At 47.2% G+C, this 22,516-nt stretch overlaps 1 protein-coding gene across 4 annotated transcripts in view; it reads right to left on the bottom strand.

Annotated features, from left to right (window-relative positions):
- CLIP2 (CAP-Gly domain containing linker protein 2) overlaps window positions 1–22,516 on the bottom strand; it is a 705,753-nt gene that overhangs the window by 427,198 nt on the left and 256,039 nt on the right. For 2 of the 4 annotated variants that reach the window (XM_069614741.1, XM_069614743.1), the window contains exon 3: window positions 20,170–20,708. In XM_069614741.1, coding sequence (XP_069470842.1) covers window positions 20,170–20,708 — 539 coding nt within the window. Of the gene's footprint in view, window positions 1–20,169; window positions 20,709–20,995; window positions 21,244–22,516 lie in introns of those variants that run through there. The other 2 variants (XM_069614740.1, XM_069614742.1) reach the window with 2 other exon arrangements.

The raw sequence follows: 22,516 nt of genomic DNA, 5'->3' as shown, positions 1-22,516 counted from the left end.
CTTTCGTTAGAAGTCATAGAGACATTTGCTGTGGTCAAAATGACATCATCTTGGGAACATAACACAATGTTAGCAGCTAATGAGTCGGGGACCAATGCCAGCTTATAGCTAAGAAAGACTTTGGCGTTCTCCAATATGATCTGCTTGCGTTCCTGGATCAGGGAGGATTTGCTTTTCCTGTACAGTGCTTCATACATCTATAACTTTCGGCATCTTAGTCCACTGGGGCAAGGCCGTCAAGTATCGGAAGAGGCTCTTGGGATTTGGGGTGTGGGTGTTAATGTATTGATTGACTACATCTGTATAGATAGCCCACATAGGATATGTGCGTGTGGTTTGGGTGAAAATGAAGATTTAATACAGTTTTTAACAATTTGAAGTTTGTTTACTGATCTTTAAGAAAAAATGGCTTAGGTTGCATTTTATTCAAAAATAACATAAGGACATGCACGAATGCCATGTCTGTATTTATGACTTGTAATGATAGAGATTGTTTGTATGATGTTTTGTATTATGTAAAGTCAAAAAATAGATGAGTAGAAACCTTATTTCCTGACATTATAGCCAATATGGCATGTCGTGGATCAATATAATGATCTGTGCGTCGCGACTGTGACTGGACATGTCGATTGTCAATAAAGTTTTGTATTGCCATCAATATCCACGTCAATATGCCAATTCCAAGATGGGGAGGCGCAGGATCTTAAACGATCATTACACGTGCGCACATTCTTACGGTAGTTCACAATCTAGAAGAGAGCGATTAGGAAGTTGTCAACTCAACTTGGAGCTGAAGACACCCTTGTTTTCGGTCCAGGACCGCGGTTAGCGGCAGTGTCATCGTGCCGATTCACGGAGCAGCAAATTGGGCTACGCTCCGAGAGATAATTGAACGTGTATTTTGATAAATAGGGCAAGGTGCCAGCAATTTGTAGCGAGGCATGTAAACCCCAGACTTAAAATTGGGAATGTTTTATTCTCATGGCTATACCGCTCGTAGTACCTTGGGAAATTGTTTGGATTACATGCTGTTTTGTCAGCGTGTTTGTAAAAAAAAAAAGCACATTAGTGGTTTTCATTAAAGGGATACTTCCCCCCACGCCCCACCTTTTTCAGATGAATCATGGAAATACTTTTGGCACTTTGAAGTGACCTAACGATCTCAAATGCAGGAGTATCTCCAGCACAGGAACAGGCTGGCTCATTCACTAGTGACGAATTAGTGAAGCATCACAAACAGGTACTTTGCCCGGGCAGATGGCTCTTAAGTAATAAGGGAGCGAAGAAGGTTTTTCGGGGAAATAACAGGGATTGTGATCTGTCTTTCCTTTCTCTGTGTAGTTTCAACAAGGGAATAAGTAAAGCACGCACTGAATAATGGGTGCGCGATAATAAGTGGCCCAAGACCAAAAGAAGAAATCCAAGGTGGGTGGGTCAGCTACAACACACAGGGCGTACCTGGAATGGTACCCTGTTTGATCCGTTTTTTACTTTTTTATATATCAATTGTACGTCTTACACAATTCTCCCTTTTGTGTAGTGTTTGTTCTTAAGCTCTCTCCATTAATGGAGATCAAGAGTGTGTTACATCGCGTTGGGCTGTGTGCCCTGAAGAAAGCTTGGAGGCGAGGATTAGAATGCAAACTGAAACAAGAGAAAGTTCACCTTCGAGCTGCAAACACTAATGTGTAGACAAGTATAGTGTATTTTTTCACACTGTCACTCACTACACTTATAAAGGGTATTTTTACTATGCTGTACATATTAGTATTTTAGGTCTCGCAAGATGAGTGGTTGTGTTATTGTACTGACTGTCATGTTATGTTTATATTCGGGATATGTGTATTTCTGATACCAGCTGATAACAAATTTGGTTTTAATTATTGAAATTGGTGACTGATCACATGTACGGGTGAATTTGTTCACACTTTAGGTCGTATTATGTAAAGGCAGCATTTGGAAGATTTATTTAAGTATGAATTGTATGAATGCTAGCTTTGTTTTATTTTATGCGCTGTCAGTAGTTTTTGTTAATGGGCAAATTCCGAATAAGCTTTTTTTTTTTTTTTAACTTAAACTCAGTATAGTGCTCATTATCCGAAAAAAGTTTTCTTGGCACGGTATGCTTATGATTGCCACAGAAGGAAAACAATCGGATTGGGAGCTCTGATCATAAAGTTACTGTGCATGTTACAATAAAACGCCAATGACGAGCAGCCCTGCTTGGCAATGTCTGACACATGTCACATGGAGCCGCTCTTCTATTTGCACCACAGCAGTGAAAGATAAGATTGAATCACATTGCCTAAAACAATACTCCCCAACTATCTCTCTGCAATTTGGTTTGCATTTTTGACCCACCTGCTTTAAACATTAATTCAAGTAAATCAGTTAAATGGAGAACGTATACATTTCCTCCTGCTGACACCACATGAGACCTTGAGTTGACCGGATTAAGCAAAGAAAAAGAGGAGAGCGTTCTATGGTTTAATTCTCCCATGTAGCAGCACCAGTGCTTTAAGTGGGCCAGGGCTAGCCATGCCAGAGTCCCATCAATTTCCAAAAAGTGGTATCCAGCTGGGGCTCTTCAGGGGCTCCATGATGTCCCACCAGTATGGGAAACAGCAGAGGTTGGCTCCATTTGAAGGCGTGGGGAGGGGGGGTGGGGGTGCAACAGGGTTGGCGCCTGGGCATTTCTGCTATGCAGGGGAGAGAACATATGCTATGGCAGTCAAAAGTGATTAAACAGGCGATCATTCTTTAATGACCAAGGCACAGTGTTCTACAGTTGAGGTCATGTTGGCTTGACGAATGCTATTTGTGGGGCAGTAGCTCCTCCACTTCACACCATTGGATGGAGTCCCCACAGGATTGCAGAGGGTGCGAGTGGGTGCAGTGTGGTTTCTGTAGGTAATAGCTCAGCTGTGGCTTCCTACAGTGGCATTGAGAAAGGGGGTTAAGCAGTGCAGATTTTATGGGTCAGGCAGCCAGATGAAGACCTGAAACACTAAATTAGCACTTTCAAAGGGTATTAAGCATACTGGCCCTGGGGTGACCAGGAGCAACACCCCAGTGTAGGTTCTAGGTGACTTCAATTATTGGGCCGACATTCCGACGGACTCTTCTGCTGCCTCACTACTGGGAGCCCTTGCAGATATTGGTTACACTCAGCATTCTTCTGGCCCCACACATTCCGCTGGCTATACTCTTGACTGGGTTTTATCTCACGCCTTGACCGTTGTTGATTTGACAATATCCATGTGCTTTTGGTCAGATCATCACCTTATTTCTTTTAACGTGAACATGCCCAAATCACCTGCTAGGCTTGACACTAAGCCTAGACTAACTATCCAGCCTAGGAACTGGAAGAATGTATCCCCTAAAAAACGATCCTCTCTTCTTACTGCACGCTTGGGATCACTGGATCATTTTTGAGAACGCAGACGACCTGGCTTGCCATCTCCTTTCCATGCTTGAAGACTCTTGCACCTATTAGATCCTGCTTATTTAAAAGTGAAACTGGCAAGAAAAACTGGTTTAATGATAGCATCCTTCTACTCCGATGGGAAAAACAGTCAGCTGAACGACTCTGGTGCTCTAAACCCTCCCCCACTACCTTGGCCAGCTACAAAAGCCTTATTCTTCAATACAAGACAGCTATTATAAAGGTCAAATTTGCAACCTATAATGACAGGATTAGTAAATCCAAGTCCAGCTCAAAGGAGCTCTTTGAGATACATAACGAATTTAAAACAAATCCTTGTCAGGTGCCTGGCCCTGTCAAAAACAACGACTGGTGTCAATCGATTCACAGCGCCTTTATTAAGAAAGTTGCTGTGCATCAAAATGCCACCCTTGTGCTAAGGAATTCTCTTAACTCCAGCAATGCATTCTAAGGTTCTGGTGAATCGCCCCTCTCGTCCACGGCTACACACCACATCTTTTCATTCTCCCCCTGTACTGAACTTTTTATTGCTCAGTTGGTCTCGCAAATGAAACCAACCTCGCGTTATGGGGCTGTCTGTCCATCCAGCCTCTTTATCAAATGCTTCAACCTATTATGCCCCTGGGTCACAAAACGTGTCAATCTGTCTTTTTTTTAGAAGATTCTGCTCCTGGTCTTCTCAAGGATGCATGGATCTCCCCTGTTCTTAAAAAGGAGAATTTAGACACCTTTGCAACAGAGTTATTTCCCTATCACCAACGTCCCGTTTATCCTAAAGATATTGGACAAAGCGGCATATATACAATTCCAGGACTTTCTCGAGCAGAATAATATCCTGGGCACTCATCAGTCCGGTTTTAGATCCCGCCAGGGGACAGAGACTGCCCTTCTCAATCTTAAAGCTAATCTCCTGAATATAGTGGATCAAGGTCACTCTGCCATGCTGATGCTTCTCGATTTTTCGTCAGCTTTCGATCTTGTGGACTATTCCCTTCTAGTGGAACGGCTCCAATCAGTGGTTGGCTGTTCCAGCTTTGCACCTTCATGGATCTCCTCTTTTCTGAGACCACGACAGGCCAGAGTGGTCAGCAGGGATCCCCACTCCAGGCCCTCTTTCATCACTTATGGGTGCCTCAGGGCTCTTGTATCTCCCCATCTCTTTTTAATGTCTCCATTCTTCCTTTTTTGGTACTGTTGGACAACCTGGGTGTCCACTACGCAAATTATGCAGATAACACTCAGGTTGTCATTAAATTTTCAGGACACTATGTCACTGATTCCACCAGATTGAATCAGATTGAGGCTGCCCTCCACAAGTGGATGGCTGTTAACTTGTTGGCCCTTAATGCCACTAAAACGGAGCTGCTTATTGTGGCATCTTCTCCCAAACTTAAAATTCTCCCCTTATAGTATCTTAGCTTCACCATTTTGAATGCCGTTATTCCGGTGTCTAAGAAAGTGAAAACTCTGGGCATCACATTTGATTCTGAACTAGCCATGAGGAATCATGTGAATCAGATATGTAGTTCCTGTGGCCTCGTCAATAAGTTGTTCAGTAACATCCGACCGTATGCGTCAACAGAAAATGTAGCCATTCTGGCCACGGTCCCCATAAATTCAAGACTTGATTACTGTAATAGCCTGCTGAGTGGCTGTATTCAGTCTGCCCAGTCTTATCTTCACGTTACCCAGAATGGTGCTGTGCGCGCCATTACACGTCTGGCTAAACGCGCACATATCACACAAGCAAGGTGAAAACTGCACTGGCTGCCAGTAAAACACTGAGTGACTCGTAAGATCCTTACATTGACTCATAAGTGTCCGTCAGATACTGCACCCAAATATCTTTCAGCCCATCTCAAGCGGTATCTCCCTACCCGCTCTCTCAGATCGGAGAATCAGCTCATGCTTGTTCAGTCAAGGTTTAGATTGGTTACGGCGGGTGGACTGAGCTTTGATGTGCATGGTCCGATTGCTTGGAATTCCCTCCCGTTGACCCTTCGGTCTATTGCTTCTACCTTGGATTTCAAAAAGGGATTAAAAACCATGTTTTTTAATCAATCCTCGGATTAGTCTGTGTTGCTACTCCAGCTGACTCCCCCCTGGCTCTATGACCTGTGGGCATGTGGTGCACTACACAAACAAGAACCAATAAATAAATAAATGAAGGTGGTTTAGTCACTGATATATTGCCGATATCTCCACGGAGAAACAGATTTTTGATAAAGAAACTGAAAGAAAGGGAGCTTTATTTGCAGAATTCAGACAGGACCACCTATGGCAATGCTGAGTGTTCCAAAGTACAAGCCTGGGCCTCATGATGTGATGTACTGCTTGTTTGGGGCAGGTGGTCTTTGCCAAAGCCACCTGGTTCTCCTTTTAGTCCATGGCCAGTCCTATTTGTCCACACTGTTAAGTTGCGTATCCCGAGGACGGGGCGTACCTGTATCACCAGAAGTCTTGCGTGCTGAGGTAGCCAGGTCGTGGTAGAGGTAGACTCGTAGCTGATGAAGTCTTCGCAACTGAAGAGTAGTAACGTAAAGAACCAACCCCGGATCCGTCCTGTAATACAGGATTGAACTGGGGCCCGCTCCTGACGCCACGGATGACGCTTCCCAAGATTAACGTGGCGTCAGAACAGTGCAAGCACTGACTGGGAAGGTCGTAGATGTTGTTGGCAGGTATCGGCAAAGTATCCCAAGCAGTTATCCAGGATGGTATAAGGTAGCTTATACCGGCAAGCTGAGAGTCCAAGGAATCAATGCCGGTAAGCAAAGAGTCTAAGATACAGGTGCAGGTAAGCCGGGGTCCAAGGTAACAAGACGGGGAGCTGGAGAGGCAGTCCAGGGCCACAGGAGACTCAGCAGGAGGCGGGCAATACAGGCAAGGATGGAAGCAGGGAGGACCCCCAGGAAGGAGACAGGAGTACACAAGAGGACAGGAAGGGGAAGGAAAGGCCAGAGAGGGGAGTTGGGGCAAGAAAGGACAAGGCCCAGGCACTGGATCAGGACCAACGGATCACGGAACCAGGGAGCGTGGCGGAAGGGAACCAACCGCGTTGAGACGCGATGGGAATACCAATTCGGATTGCTTAAATAGCGGTCCTGTGTGAGAACGAGGCTTGAATCGCGCGGCAATGCGCATGCGCGAGTAGGCGTCGCCGCGCGAACGAGGTTTGGAACGCAAACCCGTTCGAACCGATGCGCGAACGACAACCGTGCCCCACACGGGCCAGGACAGAGCAAATCCGCCGGGAAACTGTGCCCGGAGCGACGCGTCTTCCCCACAATCTAAGACGTGGGTACAAACGCCAGGAACCAGTACGCCCCCCAGGGCCCCGCCGCCCAGCACAGGTAGGTGTCCTAACACTATGCTCCCCACCAGAAAGACCCGGAGCACCCGGCTTCCAAGGATTCCTACGAAAAAATTCCCGTAGTAGACGGGGGGCATGAATGTTCACACAGGGTTCCCAAGTCCGATCACAAGCAGGGTAACCCTTCCAGTCCACCAAGAACTGAAGCCTACCCCGGAAGAAACGGGAGTCACAAATCTCTTGTACCTCGAATTCCGGAGTGCCCCCCACATCAATGGCCGCAGGCCGAGAATGTGAACGACCGTACGGATCAGACCGAAACGGCTTGAGGAGAGACACATGGAAGACGGGGTGAATCCGCCAAGACTGCGGCAAATCCAATTTGAAAGCTACAGAAGAGATCCGTCTAACTACCCGAAAAGGTCCCAGAAAACGGGGTGCTAATTTAGTTGGGAGATTGCGTACTGGTAAGTTTCTAGAAGAGAGCCATACCATGTCCCCAACCAGAAAAGCTGGTTCACTACTCCTACCTCTATCAGCCTGTGCCTTCATACTCGCACACGCCTTGGCGAGAGCTCCTGTGGCCTGTGTCTGATTCTTCTGGATGACAGCAACCATTTGATCAGCGGAGGGAACCGTACTGGAAGGAACAGGATGAAACGGAATCAATTTGGGATGTAGACCTGAGGAACAATAGAAAGGACTCATTCCAGTGGCCGAGTGTTTGGAATTGTTATAAGCCACCTCAGCTAGATCCAGATGTTTTGCCCAGTTGGATTGAGAAGCATTGGAAAAACAGCGTAAGTATTGCTCCAAAGTCTGATTTGTCCGCTCGGTCAGGCCATTGGTTTGTGGATGATAGCCGGAACTGAGAGCACGCTGGACACCCAAGTGACGGCAGAGTTGTTTCCAAAAGGCAGAAATGAACTGTGATCCACGGTCTGAAATAATCTTCTCAGGAAGTCCATGTAAGCGATAAACAGAATGTAAAAAGGCCTGAGCCATACTACCGGCTGAAGGTACCTTCCGGAATGGAATGAAATGGGCTAGTTTAGAAAAACTATCGATGACTACCATGATGCATGTATTTTCTTCCGAGGGAGGGAGGTCCACGATGAAATCGGTGGCAATAGTATGCCAAGGATAAGGTGCTCTCTCGGTGGGTTGGAGAAGTCCTATGGGTTTCTTTCGTGGAATCTTGACCTGGGCACACACTGGGCAACATTCCACATATTCTCTTGTCTGCCTGGCCCATCCTGGCCACCAAAATTGACGAGAAACCAGTTCCTGAGTGGATCGAATGCCGCGATGTCCCCCGATCTTAGAGTCGTGTAATGCTTGCAGGACGGCGGTCCGAAGTACTTCAGTGGGGAGGTATAACCGAGTGTGAAAGAAAAGTAGACCACCGTTCTCCCTAATAGAAGGGTGTTGAAGAAATAAGGAATACTTGGGGTCCTTTTGAGTGTCCCGTAGAATGGTATCCAAGCATTGAGTTATGACCAACAAAAAGTGTTTGGAAGGAAGTAATTGTTGAGTTCGATGATCTGGCTCAACGTTGTTTTCCAAGGAGCGGGAGAGAGCGTCAGCCTTCAAATTACGTGACTGAGGGATGTAGGAAATCGTGAAATCAAACTGGGAGAAGAACAAGGCCCAACGAGCCAAACGAGAAGTACGACACTGTAAGGAACGTAGATACTGTAGGTTCCGGTGATCAGTACGTACTTCCACAGAGAATCTTCCTCCCAGAAGATGGTGACGCCATTCCTCGAATGCAATCTTTATGGCCAATAACTCCTTTTCAATGATTGCATAATTCCGTTCGCTGGATGTTAGCTTCCGGGAATAATAGGCAACAGGAACCTCCAATCCTATCTGAGGATCGTCTTGAAGAAGAACAGCCCCAACCGCAAAATCGGAAGCATCCGCCTCCACGATGAATGGCCTGTTCTCATCCGGATGATGTAAAATTGGGGAAGAACTGTATGCCTCCTTCAGTCTCTTGAAAGCATTGGTTGCTGCTGTAGTCCATCTGAACGGAGTCTTGTTGCTGGTCAAATCAGACAAAGGCGCGGCTACTTCCGAATAGGCAGGTATGAAACGCCGGTAAAAATTGGCGAATCCTAAGAAACGCTGAAGAGATTTCAGATCGTAAGGTTGTCTCCATTCCTGAATCGCCCTTACCTTGGCAGGATCCATGTGTATTCCGGATTCACTAATAACATATCCAAGAAATTCGATAGTCCTCTGATGAAAGAGACATTTCTCCGCTTTGGCGTATAAATGATTGTGATGTAACCGACCAAGGACCTCCTTCACATGACGTAGATGTTCCTCTTTCTCTTTGGAGAATATCAAGATATCATCGAGATAGACCCATACGGACACACCAATCAAATCCGAGAAAATGTCATCCATCAGCCGTTGAAAAACGGCTGGAGCGTTGCACAGACCAAACGGCATTACACGATACTCGAAATGCCCTGCTGTGGTCTTGAAAGCCGTTTTCCACTCATCGCCCGGCTTGATACGTACTAGATGGTATGCCCCTCGGAGATCCAATTTAGAAAATATACGGGCATCCCGTAAAGACTCCATAATGTTGCGTATCAGGGGCAATGGATATCGATCCTTTCGTGTGATGTCATTTAATTGCCTATAGTCCACACAAGGCCGTAAAGTGCCCTCCTTCTTTTTCACAAAGAACAAAGGGAATCCCGCAGGTGACTTAGAAGGTGTTATATAACCTTTCCGAAGACAGTCATCCAAGTATTCCTGCAGGACCTCCCTCTCGTGGGGTGATAGAGAATACAATTTGCCATGAGGAATTACTGCATCGGGTAGTAGATCTATGGCACAATCAAAGTCTCTGTGTGGTGGCAGAGGTATGGTACCAGGTTCAGAAAATACCTCATGGTAATCGTTGTAGTCGGAAGGTACCGAAGACAAGGTACATACTTGAAGTGGTCCTGATCCTTCTGTCTGAGTAGCAATCGTGGAAGATCCGGTGCTAGGTCCGAAGGTGTTACACTCCCGACTACATCGATTGGAAGCAAAGGTCAGGGTACGGGAAACCCAATCAATAATGGGATTATGATGTAATAGCCACGGTAACCCCAGTATTATCGGGTATGAGGGTGATTTAATCACGTCAAGAGAAATCAGTTCGTGGTGTTCGGCTATCTGGAGTTGTAGAATTCCGGTATGTTGACGAACTGGACCGGAGGCCAACGGGGTTCCATCAATTACCTCCACCAAGGTAACACAATCCTTGTCAAGCAGCGGTATCCCGTTCTTCTTGGAAAATTCAAAGTCCACATAATTACCTGAGGCTCCACAATCCAGAAGACCCATTACGATCACTGATTTACTCTGCCAGGTAACCCGGATCTGAAGAGCCATAAGAGCCACCGGAGTCATGGGTGGATGGGTCGTCACAGGAATGGGAAGGACTGAAGAGATCGAAGGGCCTGTCACTGCCTTCCTCTGTCGCGACAGGCCTCCTAGTTTCCCACCTTCTTGTTTGGTCGCAACGGACAAGCGCTGAGAAAATGTCCAGCTGTACCACAATACAAACAAAGACGGAGACTTCTCCTACGTCTTTTCTCAGCCTCCGATAATGGTCCTCTGAGTGCTCCTAGCTGCATGGGTTCTAGACCCATCTCTGAACTGACGGGTGCACTTCCAGCCTGAGGAAGAGGTCGGGGAAGGAACCTCTCTAACCGACGTCTTTCGCCTCTTCGTTCGGCCAGGCGATGATCAATACGCAGGACCTGTTCCTGGAGCAACGGCAGAGTCTCAGGTTCGGGTATGTGAAGTAACTCGTCTTTGTATTCTTCTCTTAGGCCACGTCTGAACAGGGTCTTCTGCGTTACTTCGGGCCATTGAGAGTCCGTAGCCAATTGACGAAACCGACTTATATATGTGATGATATCACTGGATCCTTGTTTTAAATCCATCAACTGATTCTGTGCCGTAACTGCCAAATTGGGAGATTGGAATACCTCCAAAAATGCTTTCTCAAATGCCACGAAATCGTTGAGAATGGGGCTGTTAGCTGATACCAAGGGAGAAGCCCAAGCCAAGGCACTTCCAGTTAGGTTTCCCAATATGTAGCCAATCTTAGCCTTTTCTTGTGTGAAATGTGATGCCCGGAACAGAAAATGTATCCTGCAATGGTTGCAGAATTCCGCCACACGCCTAGGATCACCATCAAACTTCATGGATGCGGTGGTAGCCATGGGTGTCTCCACAGGGTTTCCTTGCATAACCATCTGGCGGAGATTGAGATTCTCCTGACGTAATACCGCCATTTCTGCCCTTAAAGCTCTAACTTCGTCATGGATCACCTGGGATTCCTCCATCTCCGTCACAGAACTGGGGATAAGGCGTCTCAATCTGTTAAGTTGCGTATCCCGAGGACGGGGCGTACCTGTATCACCAGAAGTCTTGCGTGCTGAGGTAGCCAGGTCGTGGTAGAGGTAGACTCGTAGCTGATGAAGTCTTCGCAACTGAAGAGTAGTAACGTAAAGAACCAACCCCGGATCCGTCCTGTAATACAGGATTGAACTGGGGCCCGCTCCTGACGCCACGGATGACGCTTCCCAAGATTAACGTGGCGTCAGAACAGTGCAAGCACTGACTGGGAAGGTCGTAGATGTTGTTGGCAGGTATCGGCAAAGTATCCCAAGCAGTTATCCAGGATGGTATAAGGTAGCTTATACCGGCAAGCTGAGAGTCCAAGGAATCAATGCCGGTAAGCAAAGAGTCTAAGATACAGGTGCAGGTAAGCCGGGGTCCAAGGTAACAAGACGGGGAGCTGGAGAGGCAGTCCAGGGCCACAGGAGACTCAGCAGGAGGCGGGCAATACAGGCAAGGATGGAAGCAGGGAGGACCCCCAGGAAGGAGACAGGAGTACACAAGAGGACAGGAAGGGGAAGGAAAGGCCAGAGAGGGGAGTTGGGGCAAGAAAGGACAAGGCCCAGGCACTGGATCAGGACCAACGGATCACGGAACCAGGGAGCGTGGCGGAAGGGAACCAACCGCGTTGAGACGCGATGGGAATACCAATTCGGATTGCTTAAATAGCGGTCCTGTGTGAGAACGAGGCTTGAATCGCGCGGCAATGCGCATGCGCGAGTAGGCGTCGCCGCGCGAACGAGGTTTGGAACGCAAACCCGTTCGAACCGATGCGCGAACGACAACCGTGCCCCACACGGGCCAGGACAGAGCAAATCCGCCGGGAAACTGTGCCCGGAGCGACGCGTCTTCCCCACAATCTAAGACGTGGGTACAAACGCCAGGAACCAGTACGCCCCCCAGGGCCCCGCCGCCCAGCACAGGTAGGTGTCCTAACACACACCCCCTTTCAGAGACCCCTCCCACTCGATTTAGTATCCCACTTAAAGCTCTCAGTATCAAGGGCATGCAGTGGTTGGGAACAACCTAAGTGAAGTAACACTTTGCTGACCCCTTCCTAGCACTGGAAACTGACAAAATATATTGCTACCTGCTGGTTATGCCTTAAGCAGCGGCCTAGCATTACCACAGCTTAAAATGGGCCCTGGCATACAATGAGCAGCCTGTACACATGCAGGCACTGCCCCTGATCAAGCCACAACCTAGCCTTTCCTGCACTTGCCATACCTGCAGCCCAACCCCAGACTCTGCAGAGGCCCCTGAAGGTGGTTCTATCCTAGCTGTGCCTTCGGTAAGGTAAGTACACACACTATGCAAGGCATCTGGGCCTTGGTGGTGAGGGAGGCAAAGAGCAGCAGCTCCACATTTCTTTCTCTGGCCCCTTTTTTTGTCGCCGAATGAGTTGATGGGTATTTATTTCCACACATGTAATTCCTTCCCCCCTCAACTGACTGCTCGCTTGCCTGTAACTGAGCGCTCTAAGCTCTCACCACTTCTTACGCGGATCACCCTTTCTTGCTGGACACACTTGTGGGCTCTCTGGGGCAGTTCTTTCTTGGCTTTCTTCTCTAATCGTGCTTATTCAGTCTCCTGGGCTGGAGATGTCCCTGCTTCCTTTTCACGTTTGTGCGGTGTCGCTCAGAGATCTATGCCGGATACTCCATTCCTCCACATCAATACTTCAGTCCTTTCAGCTCTAATTTCCTCCTCCTGCTTTTCATGTCCTTCTGATGCTTCTTAGCTCTGTGTCTTCTTTTCCTCGTTCGCCCAACCCTTTTCTCTGGCTGCTTCCTCGCTGACAACTCCTGACTGCCAATCATCTTCACCCCGTGCACAACACCATCTTCTACGCATCGTCCAAGTCCCTACCAACCTGATGTTACTGGAGTCCCTTTGTCCTTCACTCATAACCCGTGTTTACTCTTCAAGCCCTCGTAGTACCTGTGTCACATCAGTAATTTCCAATTTTGTTACATCTGGACATTGGACTATTTTTTGGTTTTAGCTATAACTGCTGAAGCGCTACTTATAAGCCAAAACTATTACATTGGAGTACAGATAGGAGGGAGATGCCATGGGAGGAGAAACACACAGTTTGTGTGTGTTTTTTGGTTATTTACACACCCACTGACTGCCCACAGCAATGCTAAACCAAATAGGTATTCTCAACCACTGCCTGTCTCTTCCTACCCCCAAAACATCCTCCTGGGATCCTTTTCAGCTAGCTCTATCAAGCAGTAACATTAAACTTTGACTGCCAGTGTTATTTCTAAGCAGTCTGCTGATAGTTCATTGCTTAAATGCTGCTGTAAATGTGCTCCAGGTGAGATAAGGAGGAGCCAAACCGTGACGGCATTTAAAACAATAGAAAGAAAATGGCAGAGTAGACGTGATTCAAAGAGAAGCAGTGGAATAGACAATAAAGAAGATGTGATAGAGGAATGAAAAGGAAAAGTGAAGAGAAGACGACCCGAAGAATTATAAACAGATTGGCTGGGAAGAAGATGCGAGACAGCAAGGCTAAGAAGAAGAGAAGAGCAGTAGTCGATACGAGAAAAGACCAGGCACAACAGAAGTTTAGCAGCATGAAATGGGAGATAGGGGCGATCACGACAGATTTTAAAATGGGCATAGCGACAGGGCCGAGCAATAGAAGAGAAATGCAGTTTAAAGGAAAGAGAGGGATCAAAGACAACCCCCAAATTGTGTGCAGAAGAGGAAAAGGGCCGAGAGGAAGGAGTAGAAAAGAGAGACAAGGGAGGAAGAGTAGACGGAATAGTTGAAGCCGGAAAAAACAGAACCTCAGTCTTAGAAGGATTGAGGTGTGGAAAAGGAGAAGACATCCAGTTTTGGACAGCAGAAAGGCAAGTTGATACAGTGGAGTGTAGAATAGAGTCAAAGAAAGAAAAAGAGAGAAAGATGTGTGTATCATCTGCATACAGATGAAAGGAAAGATTAAATGAAGAAATAAGAGCAGAGAGAGGGGCAGTGAAGAGAGACAAAAGGAGAGGACCAAGTACAGAACCATGAGGGGCACTCTAGAGAAGAGGAAGTGAGGAAGAGGTGTGTCCAGCCCAAGTTACAGAATAGGACCGCTGAGAAAGATAGGGGCAGAGCCATTGAAGGACAAACCCAGTAATACCCAAAGAAGAAAGGTAGGAAATAAGAAGAGTGTGATTAACAGTATCGAATACCACAGATAGATCGAGAAGAATACGTATAGAGGAGAGCTTAGAATGACGAGCATAGGGAAGAGAGTTAGAGACATGCAAAGGAGCTGTCTCAGCAGAATGAGAAGGACTGAATCCAGATATGAGAGGTGGTAGAAGAGAACTAAGATTTAGGAAACTGGCAACCTGGGCATATGCAGCCCGCTCAAGAAATTTAGAGAGAAAAGGAGGAAGTGAAATTGGGTGAAAATTAGCAGGCGTGGAAGGGTCAAGAGTCTTTTTTTTTAGAATCGGGAGAATAAGAGCATGCTTAACGCTAGCAGGGAAAACTGAGTTAGAAAGAGAAGAATTAATGAGTGAAGTAAGATAAGGAAGACGATGGGGATAGACATGTGGAATGAGATAAGAGGGAAGAGGATCAGAAGGAGACACTCTTGGATGAGCAGGTGTTATTCCTGCTAGGCTATATTATGCAATGTTAAGCTACGATATGTCAGTGGGTTGGCAATTGGTAGTCTTTTCCCAGGGCCTCTCTTCAATTCTAAAACCTGCCTGATACTCCAATCGCAGCATTGCTCCGAACATAAGGTGATGATACAATGCGGCCAAACATGTAGCAAATGACATGAGAATCACAAGTGCAACAATACCCTGCTGACTGGTTCCGCTAAGTGGAAATTCTACTATAATATTCTGGTTTTTATACGCTATTCTGCATTCAATGTGTGTTCATGCCCATTGGCAAAGTATAAACTGGGCGAACACTCAGCGTTAACCAATTGTCTTACAATATGCCATTTAAAATTGGGCGCTGGTGGACCAGATAGTTTGAAGGCTCCCATTGGAAGTGCCCTGTTCCATCACCTTGCCCACTCCCAATACAACCTACCAACTAACCCAGGGTTGTCCAACCGCAGGCCTCGAGGGCCCAAATCTGGATGGGTTTCCAGGATATCCCACATTGATATTAATGAGGCAAAATGTGCATGCATTTAGAATCATTGTTTGAAAAATGTATCTCCTGAATATTAGTGCGGGGTATCCTAAAAACCTGGCATGGATCCGGCCCTCGAGACCTGTAGTTGGACAACCGTGAACTAACCTTTTATCCTACAGCCGACAACTGGAAGCACATCCCTCCACAAACTCAGAACACTTCAACACTGCATGGCAAACAGCTTTTATACGACCTAAAAGTGCATGTATGGGCCACACAAACTCGCAGTTGATACCGAACATACCCACTCCATAGAATGCACAGGCTGTGTCACAATGGATGTCGTGACTCCAACACCTAGAGGCTTACCCGCATACAGGGTTGCGGTACCTTCCATCTGCATACATCCATGCTACAGCAACAGCTGACTTTCTCTCCTCGCTCTACTCCTGCTATCTTTATTCCCCATCCAACCTATCTCTTGCTAGTCCCTAGGTGCCAAGAGGCTATGTAAATGTCAGAAGTTGAGCTATATTTGGACCTCATCACGAGTTGGGTGGTAGCTCTTAAATGCTGATTGTCAGTGCAATTACCGCACGGACCCAATGGGGAATGACAGTTACCGCCCAACCCGTGATCCGGTGGTAATACCGCCGTAGGGTTGGGCAGTAACGCAAATACAGTTAACATAGCATACATCTGGCGCTACCAGATGAAAATATATATCTCTGTGAAAATATTCTGTACCAATGTCGATATCTTGGACTCCTCACCAAGGCTAAAACTGTCCTAAGGCTACCTAGCCATTTTTTGTGAGATCCTTGCCCTCTAACTGACGCTAACTGACTCCAAGATAGCCACCCACACTACTTAAGCTCCACTCGTAGCAGACTACACTGCAAGCTGCACTGCCAGGCATCTGCCTCTCTCAATCCATTGAGTAGCCTCGTACCCGCACTCTTATCTCAATATGTACTTCTCCCACACACAGCGCATCTTCATAGGCCTAGTAGCCTACATCATACCCGCTAGTATTATTGCATACCTCTTGCCCAAAGCCACATTATGGAATTAGGGCACACCATCACACACGCCACTCCACCCACAATGCCCGAGAACCAACTTAGGCAGCAAAAACTCAGAACACGCACACACCCCTTAGCCATCATCTCCACACCCATGCAGATAACACATAGGAACTCACATCTAGGATCACGCACTCACGCCAAGACCTGCCACTTTCCCCACGCAAGTGCACCCAAACGCCTAAATATGGTTAAGACTCTCTCTCCCCTCAGACATCACATTACTAAAAAGCATGCTCCCACTACCAACCTCAGGCCACCTCAATCTAAGAAGGTTCAACATCTTAAATGTGCTCTACTAAATGTTCGCTAGCGCTATAGAAGTCAATGATCTTATTACCAGTCAAGACTTAGATATATTAGCCATAACAGAAACATGGCTGCATATAGCCTCTGGCCCTACCATCAACCTAGCCATACCGTCAGGATACTCGTTCTTGAGACAGGACAGACTAGCTAAAACGGGAGCTGGGGTCGCACTAATTTTTAAAGACACCCTCGCCATCAGACAGACTCCCACCACCAGGGAAGACATGATTGACATCCTTTCAGCCAAACTAGCCCTCTCCACTAAAGATACAGTAAACATTCATGTCATATACAGACCTCCAGGCTCCGGTAGTAACTTCTCAGGCATAATCAACCACCTCTTTGGAAACAATATTTAAAAAACTTCCAAAACACTGGTTCTAGGAGACCTAAACCTTGGATACAATGACAAACTAGACAAAGCAGCAACCATTCTCGCCAGAGACCTTACAGACTTAGGATTCACACAGAAAGTAACAGCTCCAACCCATGATAAAGGCCATTTCCTAGATTGGGTGGCAGATCACAACTGTGGCTCCACCTTCAACTCTAACACAGCACTCCGATGGACTGATCATAACTGCCTTCAATTCTGCATTCCCATTTCCACATATACCAAACCGCCAATATCTGCACCGGCCAAGCAAGTCAGAAGTGCCAAAAAACTCACAGCAGACAATGTACGTCCCTTTCTTAACAATCCTTCCCTAGCACCTCCTTTCTCATCTGACCCCAACATTCTAGCAGAGATCTTCAAAGACACCCTCACCCACGCCATCAACGCTGCAGCTCCCCTTGAAAACAAAAAAGAAAAAAAATCGTATCACTCCAACTCATGGTTCTCGGAGGACCTATTAAATCTACGCCAATGCAAGCACCAAGCTCTCAAAACATGGCAGGCCAATCCTTGTGACGTCACCAAAGTAAACTTTGTTAGCATTACAAAAAAATACAAAAATGCCATATTTAAGGCCAAATCAGAAACCTACAATAAGTGTATCACAGAAGCCAACTCCCACTCAAAAGAGCTATTCACCATCTTTAAAGAGCTCACAGTTCCTCCAATCTGCACAGATGAGATTGTTAAGGATGAAGCCTGGTGCAATAGCATCCAAATAGCTATGCTAAAAAAAATAGACCTTCTTCAAAATAAAATAGCAGAACACTTCAAGGCTCTTCACCCCCAGCAGACCCATTCCTTCAATACCCCTAAAGACAAGCACTCCCCAAAATGTAATTTCATTCAAATAACCGAATCGGACGTTCTTCACATCCTCAAACAGCTCAAACCCTCTCAATGCAAAGGCGATATATGCCCCCCAACATGATTAAGGAGTGTGTTGTACCTCTTACGCCAATCATCACAGCATTCATTAACGCTTCCTTCAAGATGGGCAAAGTCCCAGACAGCCTTAAAGAGGCGTGGGTGTGCCTGCTCTTAAAGAAACCCACTCTGGACTCTGCCCAACCTAACAACTACCGTCCCATTACAACTTTTCCATTTCTCCTTAAAATCTTAGATAATGCTGCACACATGCAGATACAGGGCCTCATTACCCGGTAGGCGGTGAGCCATGGCGCTATTAGCGCTATGGCTCATGCCGGTAAAATACCGGCACCGCCTTGGCGGAAAGGGGATTTACCGCCCCATTCCAAGGTTGGAGGGGCGGTAAATCCCCTTTCCGCCATTGCCCTTCCCCATTCCCATTTCTGCCCCATAGGGCTCTATGGGAATGGGGAAGGCGCTAATTACGGCACCGCAATTTTGCGGTGCCGTAATTAGCTCCGAGGTCCCTTAGCGGGTTGGATTTTAACACCTGAAAAAAGCAGGCGTTAAATCCCCCAACCCGCAAAGGGACCTCGTAGTAAAGCGGTAGGGATTTACCGGTACCGGTAAATCCCTACCGCCATCTGTGTAATGAGGCCCACAGTCTTACTTGGAGAACAACTCTGTCCTAGGTAAAAGGCAGTCTGGATTCCGCAAAGATCACGGTACTGAAACCGCATTACTAGATTTGAAGAACCAAATCACCCAAATCCTAGATAAAGGCAAGCCGGCCCTACTGCTCCTACTAGACCTCTCTGCAGCATTTGACTTGGTCGATCATGCCATCCTCACAAACCATCTCACACAGGCTGCACACTTCTCCAAACAGGCCACAAACTGGATCACCTCCTTCCTCGAAGGAAGAGTGATGAAAGTGTTTCCCAATATAGCAAACGCAGAGCCTACACCATCAGGTATGGGGTCCCTCAGGGCTCATATACGGCTCCTACCCTCTATAATCTTTTTACCAAACCTCTCTTTGATAAGCTGGACGCACTTGGGATCACCTACACCAACTACGCTGATGATACCCAAGTGCTCCTCCCGCTTACTGGACTCTACCATCAGGACGCTGTCACTCTCAGAATATATACGCCACCATCCAAGCATGGATGGCCACGAACGGTCTATGTCTTAACGGAGACAAGACCGAAATTCTCATCCTTGGTCAGAAATCCACTCTCACCAACCTCGACTCACTCTAGTCCAATTTCTGCATAGACAATTGTGTCATCCCAGTTCTAACTTCTGTCAAAACTCTATGAGTCCACATTGACGCTTCACTCTCCATGGACAAGCAAGTCAATTCCATTGTTTCTGCCTCCCCCCTGAGCACCAAGCGTATTAATTCCATCAAACCTTTCCTAACCAAAGATAACTGCCTTTCTATTGCCAGAGCCACCATTGGAGCCAAATGAGATTATTGTAATGCACTGCTGGCCGGCACCTCCAATTCTAATCTTAATAAACTCCAAACGACACAGAACAATGCACTCAGAGCAGCTCTAAATATACCAAAACGGGACCACATCTCGCAAGCTAGAAAGGCAGCACATTGGTTACCTGTCAAAGAGCGTACTACCTTCAAAATTTTTACCACCACACGAAAATGTATCAATCTGTCAGCCCCCTCCTACTTGTCTGATACAATAGCCAGATCACACTCTACCAGACCTACTAGACAATGTCACACCAACCAACTTAGGGTCCCGCGCATCAAACGAGCTAGAGCAGGTGGAATAAGTTTCCCCTACATTGCCCCTAAGCTATGGAATGCACTACCCAGCACACTCAGAGCAGAAACCTCTCTCTCTGCCTTCTGCAAAAAACTAAAAACCACATTGTTTAACTAACACTTTCTTCCCTCTCGTTGTTTGCTCTTTTTCCTCCTCCTCTCCTGCAACTGCAGTTCGCCTCTTGTAACTAAGTAATGACTTCACTGTATGTCTAATAAGTCATTTTCAACCTCTGTAACAAGCGCCACGATGCCCTTCGGGCTGCCTGTACGCTAAACAAATGTGAATAAATAAATAAATAAATAAATTCCAAAATAACGCTTCAAATGAAACGGTGACATATTTAGACCTGCCCTGCTTAACATTGCAAGTGTGTAGAAATAGGCGAACACATTCCCGTAGTTTTAGGGTAATGGAAATAAGCAACTCACCAAGACGCGATCACCCATGCGCAAGTCTTTATCCCCTTTCTTCACAGACCCGCTGTCGGAAAGGTTTGACCCAGATTCGTTTCCAGTCTTCATGGAACTGTTCAGTACACAATCCCTCAGCGGAACAATCCGGGTGGTCAGTGGAGGTGTAGCCGTCCCAGAATGCAGTGATAAGTTCTGGGTGGTAAGGGACTCAACGGACAGGGCATCACTCCCAGAACCTTCGGTAGTGAGCTGCCGGGTCAGCTTGGATGGTCGGGTGAAAATTCCCTGCATAGGCTGGCACTCGAAGTAGCGCACGCCGCCCACGGATCCATCGTTCTTGCCCACCAGATCATCTAGGACAACGCCCGCCCACTGTCCAGGGGCAAACTGAGTCTCTCCTAAGTAGTGGATCACGCCCGGCTTGGCCCCATTCACCCAGACACGCTCGCCCACCAGGAAGTCCCCCAGGAACTCGTCGCCGACTTCGGTGTATTTGGAGCTTGATTTCTCGGTGTTGAGGGCGGTGGTTGAACTCTGCTTGTGCAAAGGTGATCCTGCCGTGGGAGAGAGGAAAGAAGTTAGAGTGAGAAGAGGAAGTGGTCTCTGAGAACAAAAACAGAAGCTGCAGGGTAACTACGTCATTTGCTTAAATTAAAAGCGGAGATCCCTGATTCCAAACAAGACCACAAATAATGTTTAACACAAACCAATGCTAATGAAAGTCAGGTCAATAACATTTGGGGAAATGTGATACTGGCATAACGTCAATTCTGGTGGTACATTTTCAAAGACACAAAACACACATCGCCAAAAACAGCATTTCCATATCCCAAACACCTACCAACGGCGCTCCTGGTTTTAGCAACGCTGAGTAATTTCGAGAGGTTTTGCATTGTGTTTTCATTGCCTCTGGGGCTAAAAGATTCAGCGTCTAAAGGGGAGCCCGGGACGGTAGAACCAGAAAGCATAATACCGACTCGAGGACATCCTGGAGCAACGTGGGCCCGGCTGCGCCCTGGGGTTCACGTCCCGGATGAAAGGAGGTGCCGTTTGCTCAGCCACTGCCACATCACTCACGGCGGCGCAGGCTACTCTAAATTAACTTCTTATGATCCTCCCCCCGCCCTGTGCCCCCTCACTTCCCCTTTCCTAGTACTCTGTCGTCTCCATAGTAACAGCAACCGCTGCTGTAAACTGGCAAGGCTGTAAGCATGTGTGCTGCACATCTGTGCAAAGCTCCCACGTCGATTAGCGTCTGACGTGCTCGGAGTCCAGATAAACACTAGCAGGCCACTTAAAATTGCTGCTCTCGCCGGGGAGCCAGGCCACCGGATCACTGTGACAAACGGCTGCATTTCAAGAGGGCGGTGAGATGCTTTTATTGCCGACCTTGCCTTCCCCACGTCTGGTGCAGACACTGGGCCTTTCACTGCACGGGGAAGGCAGGTTACCTAATGTCGTTTCCAGTCAAGGAACATTTCAGGAAAGGGGTCTGGGGTTCAACGGGCACTTCTGGCTATGCGAAGGCGCGTTCCACATAACACGTCCAGCACCTCTTTCCCTGACAGTGCAAAGAGGACTCAAGTGTTGAAAAATTCCTGTGCGGCTTATCACACACGGGGTCGAGCGGAAGCCTAGGATCCAGTGAAAATAACTGCCACACTCATAAAATGCATAGAGGCCAAGTGGCGCCATGTCACGTGGGACACCTTCAGCCAGCCCTAGCTTTCAACTTTGCATGCTGGGACTTGACGCTGCATACTTAAAATGGGAAACACGAAACTGCGTGTCCTGGCGAGCAATGCGAAAAAACAAGGCCCAAGGGCCCAAGGTAGCTCAAGTCAGCCTCAAGGTATAGCAGCTATTAAATTCTCACACATGCATTCTGAATTTCTGTAATGCTTGTAGCGCTGCCATGCAAGCAACAACAAAAAAAAAAAGGTTGACTCAAGTTACGGAAGGGTGAGCCCAAATTTGGTGATAGGATGGCGAGGTGGGTGGATACACACGAGGAAGTGTTTGGGGGTGAAGGTAAGGTGTAAGAAGGTGTCTCTTGGGAGCACTGTGGAAACATGCATTACAGTGCTATTTCTGTCGCAGATGTATGGGCAAGAATTTCCAGAGGGTGGGGTGCAAAGCTGTAAATCTCCAACCACCAAAGCGTTTCTTAGATAGGTTATTTATAACGTGCTTAATACCCAGAGGTTTCTAAACGTGGACCCGGGGATCGAACCTGGGGTGCAGTGGAGAAACTTTGCTGAAAAAGTTGGGGGGGGACATGATATCTGAGGAAAAGGTGCAGCAGCCAAATGAATGGGGACAAAATGGTGTGCCATGAAAGTTGGGGGGGTCAAACACCCCT

The sequence above is a fragment of the Ambystoma mexicanum genome, chromosome 9, assembly GCF_040938575.1.
Source record: "Ambystoma mexicanum isolate Mex_15411 chromosome 9, UKY_AmexF1_1, whole genome shotgun sequence".
Classification (NCBI taxonomy): Eukaryota; Metazoa; Chordata; class Amphibia; order Caudata; family Ambystomatidae; genus Ambystoma; species Ambystoma mexicanum.
This window is presented reverse-complemented; position numbering and strand designations above follow the sequence as displayed.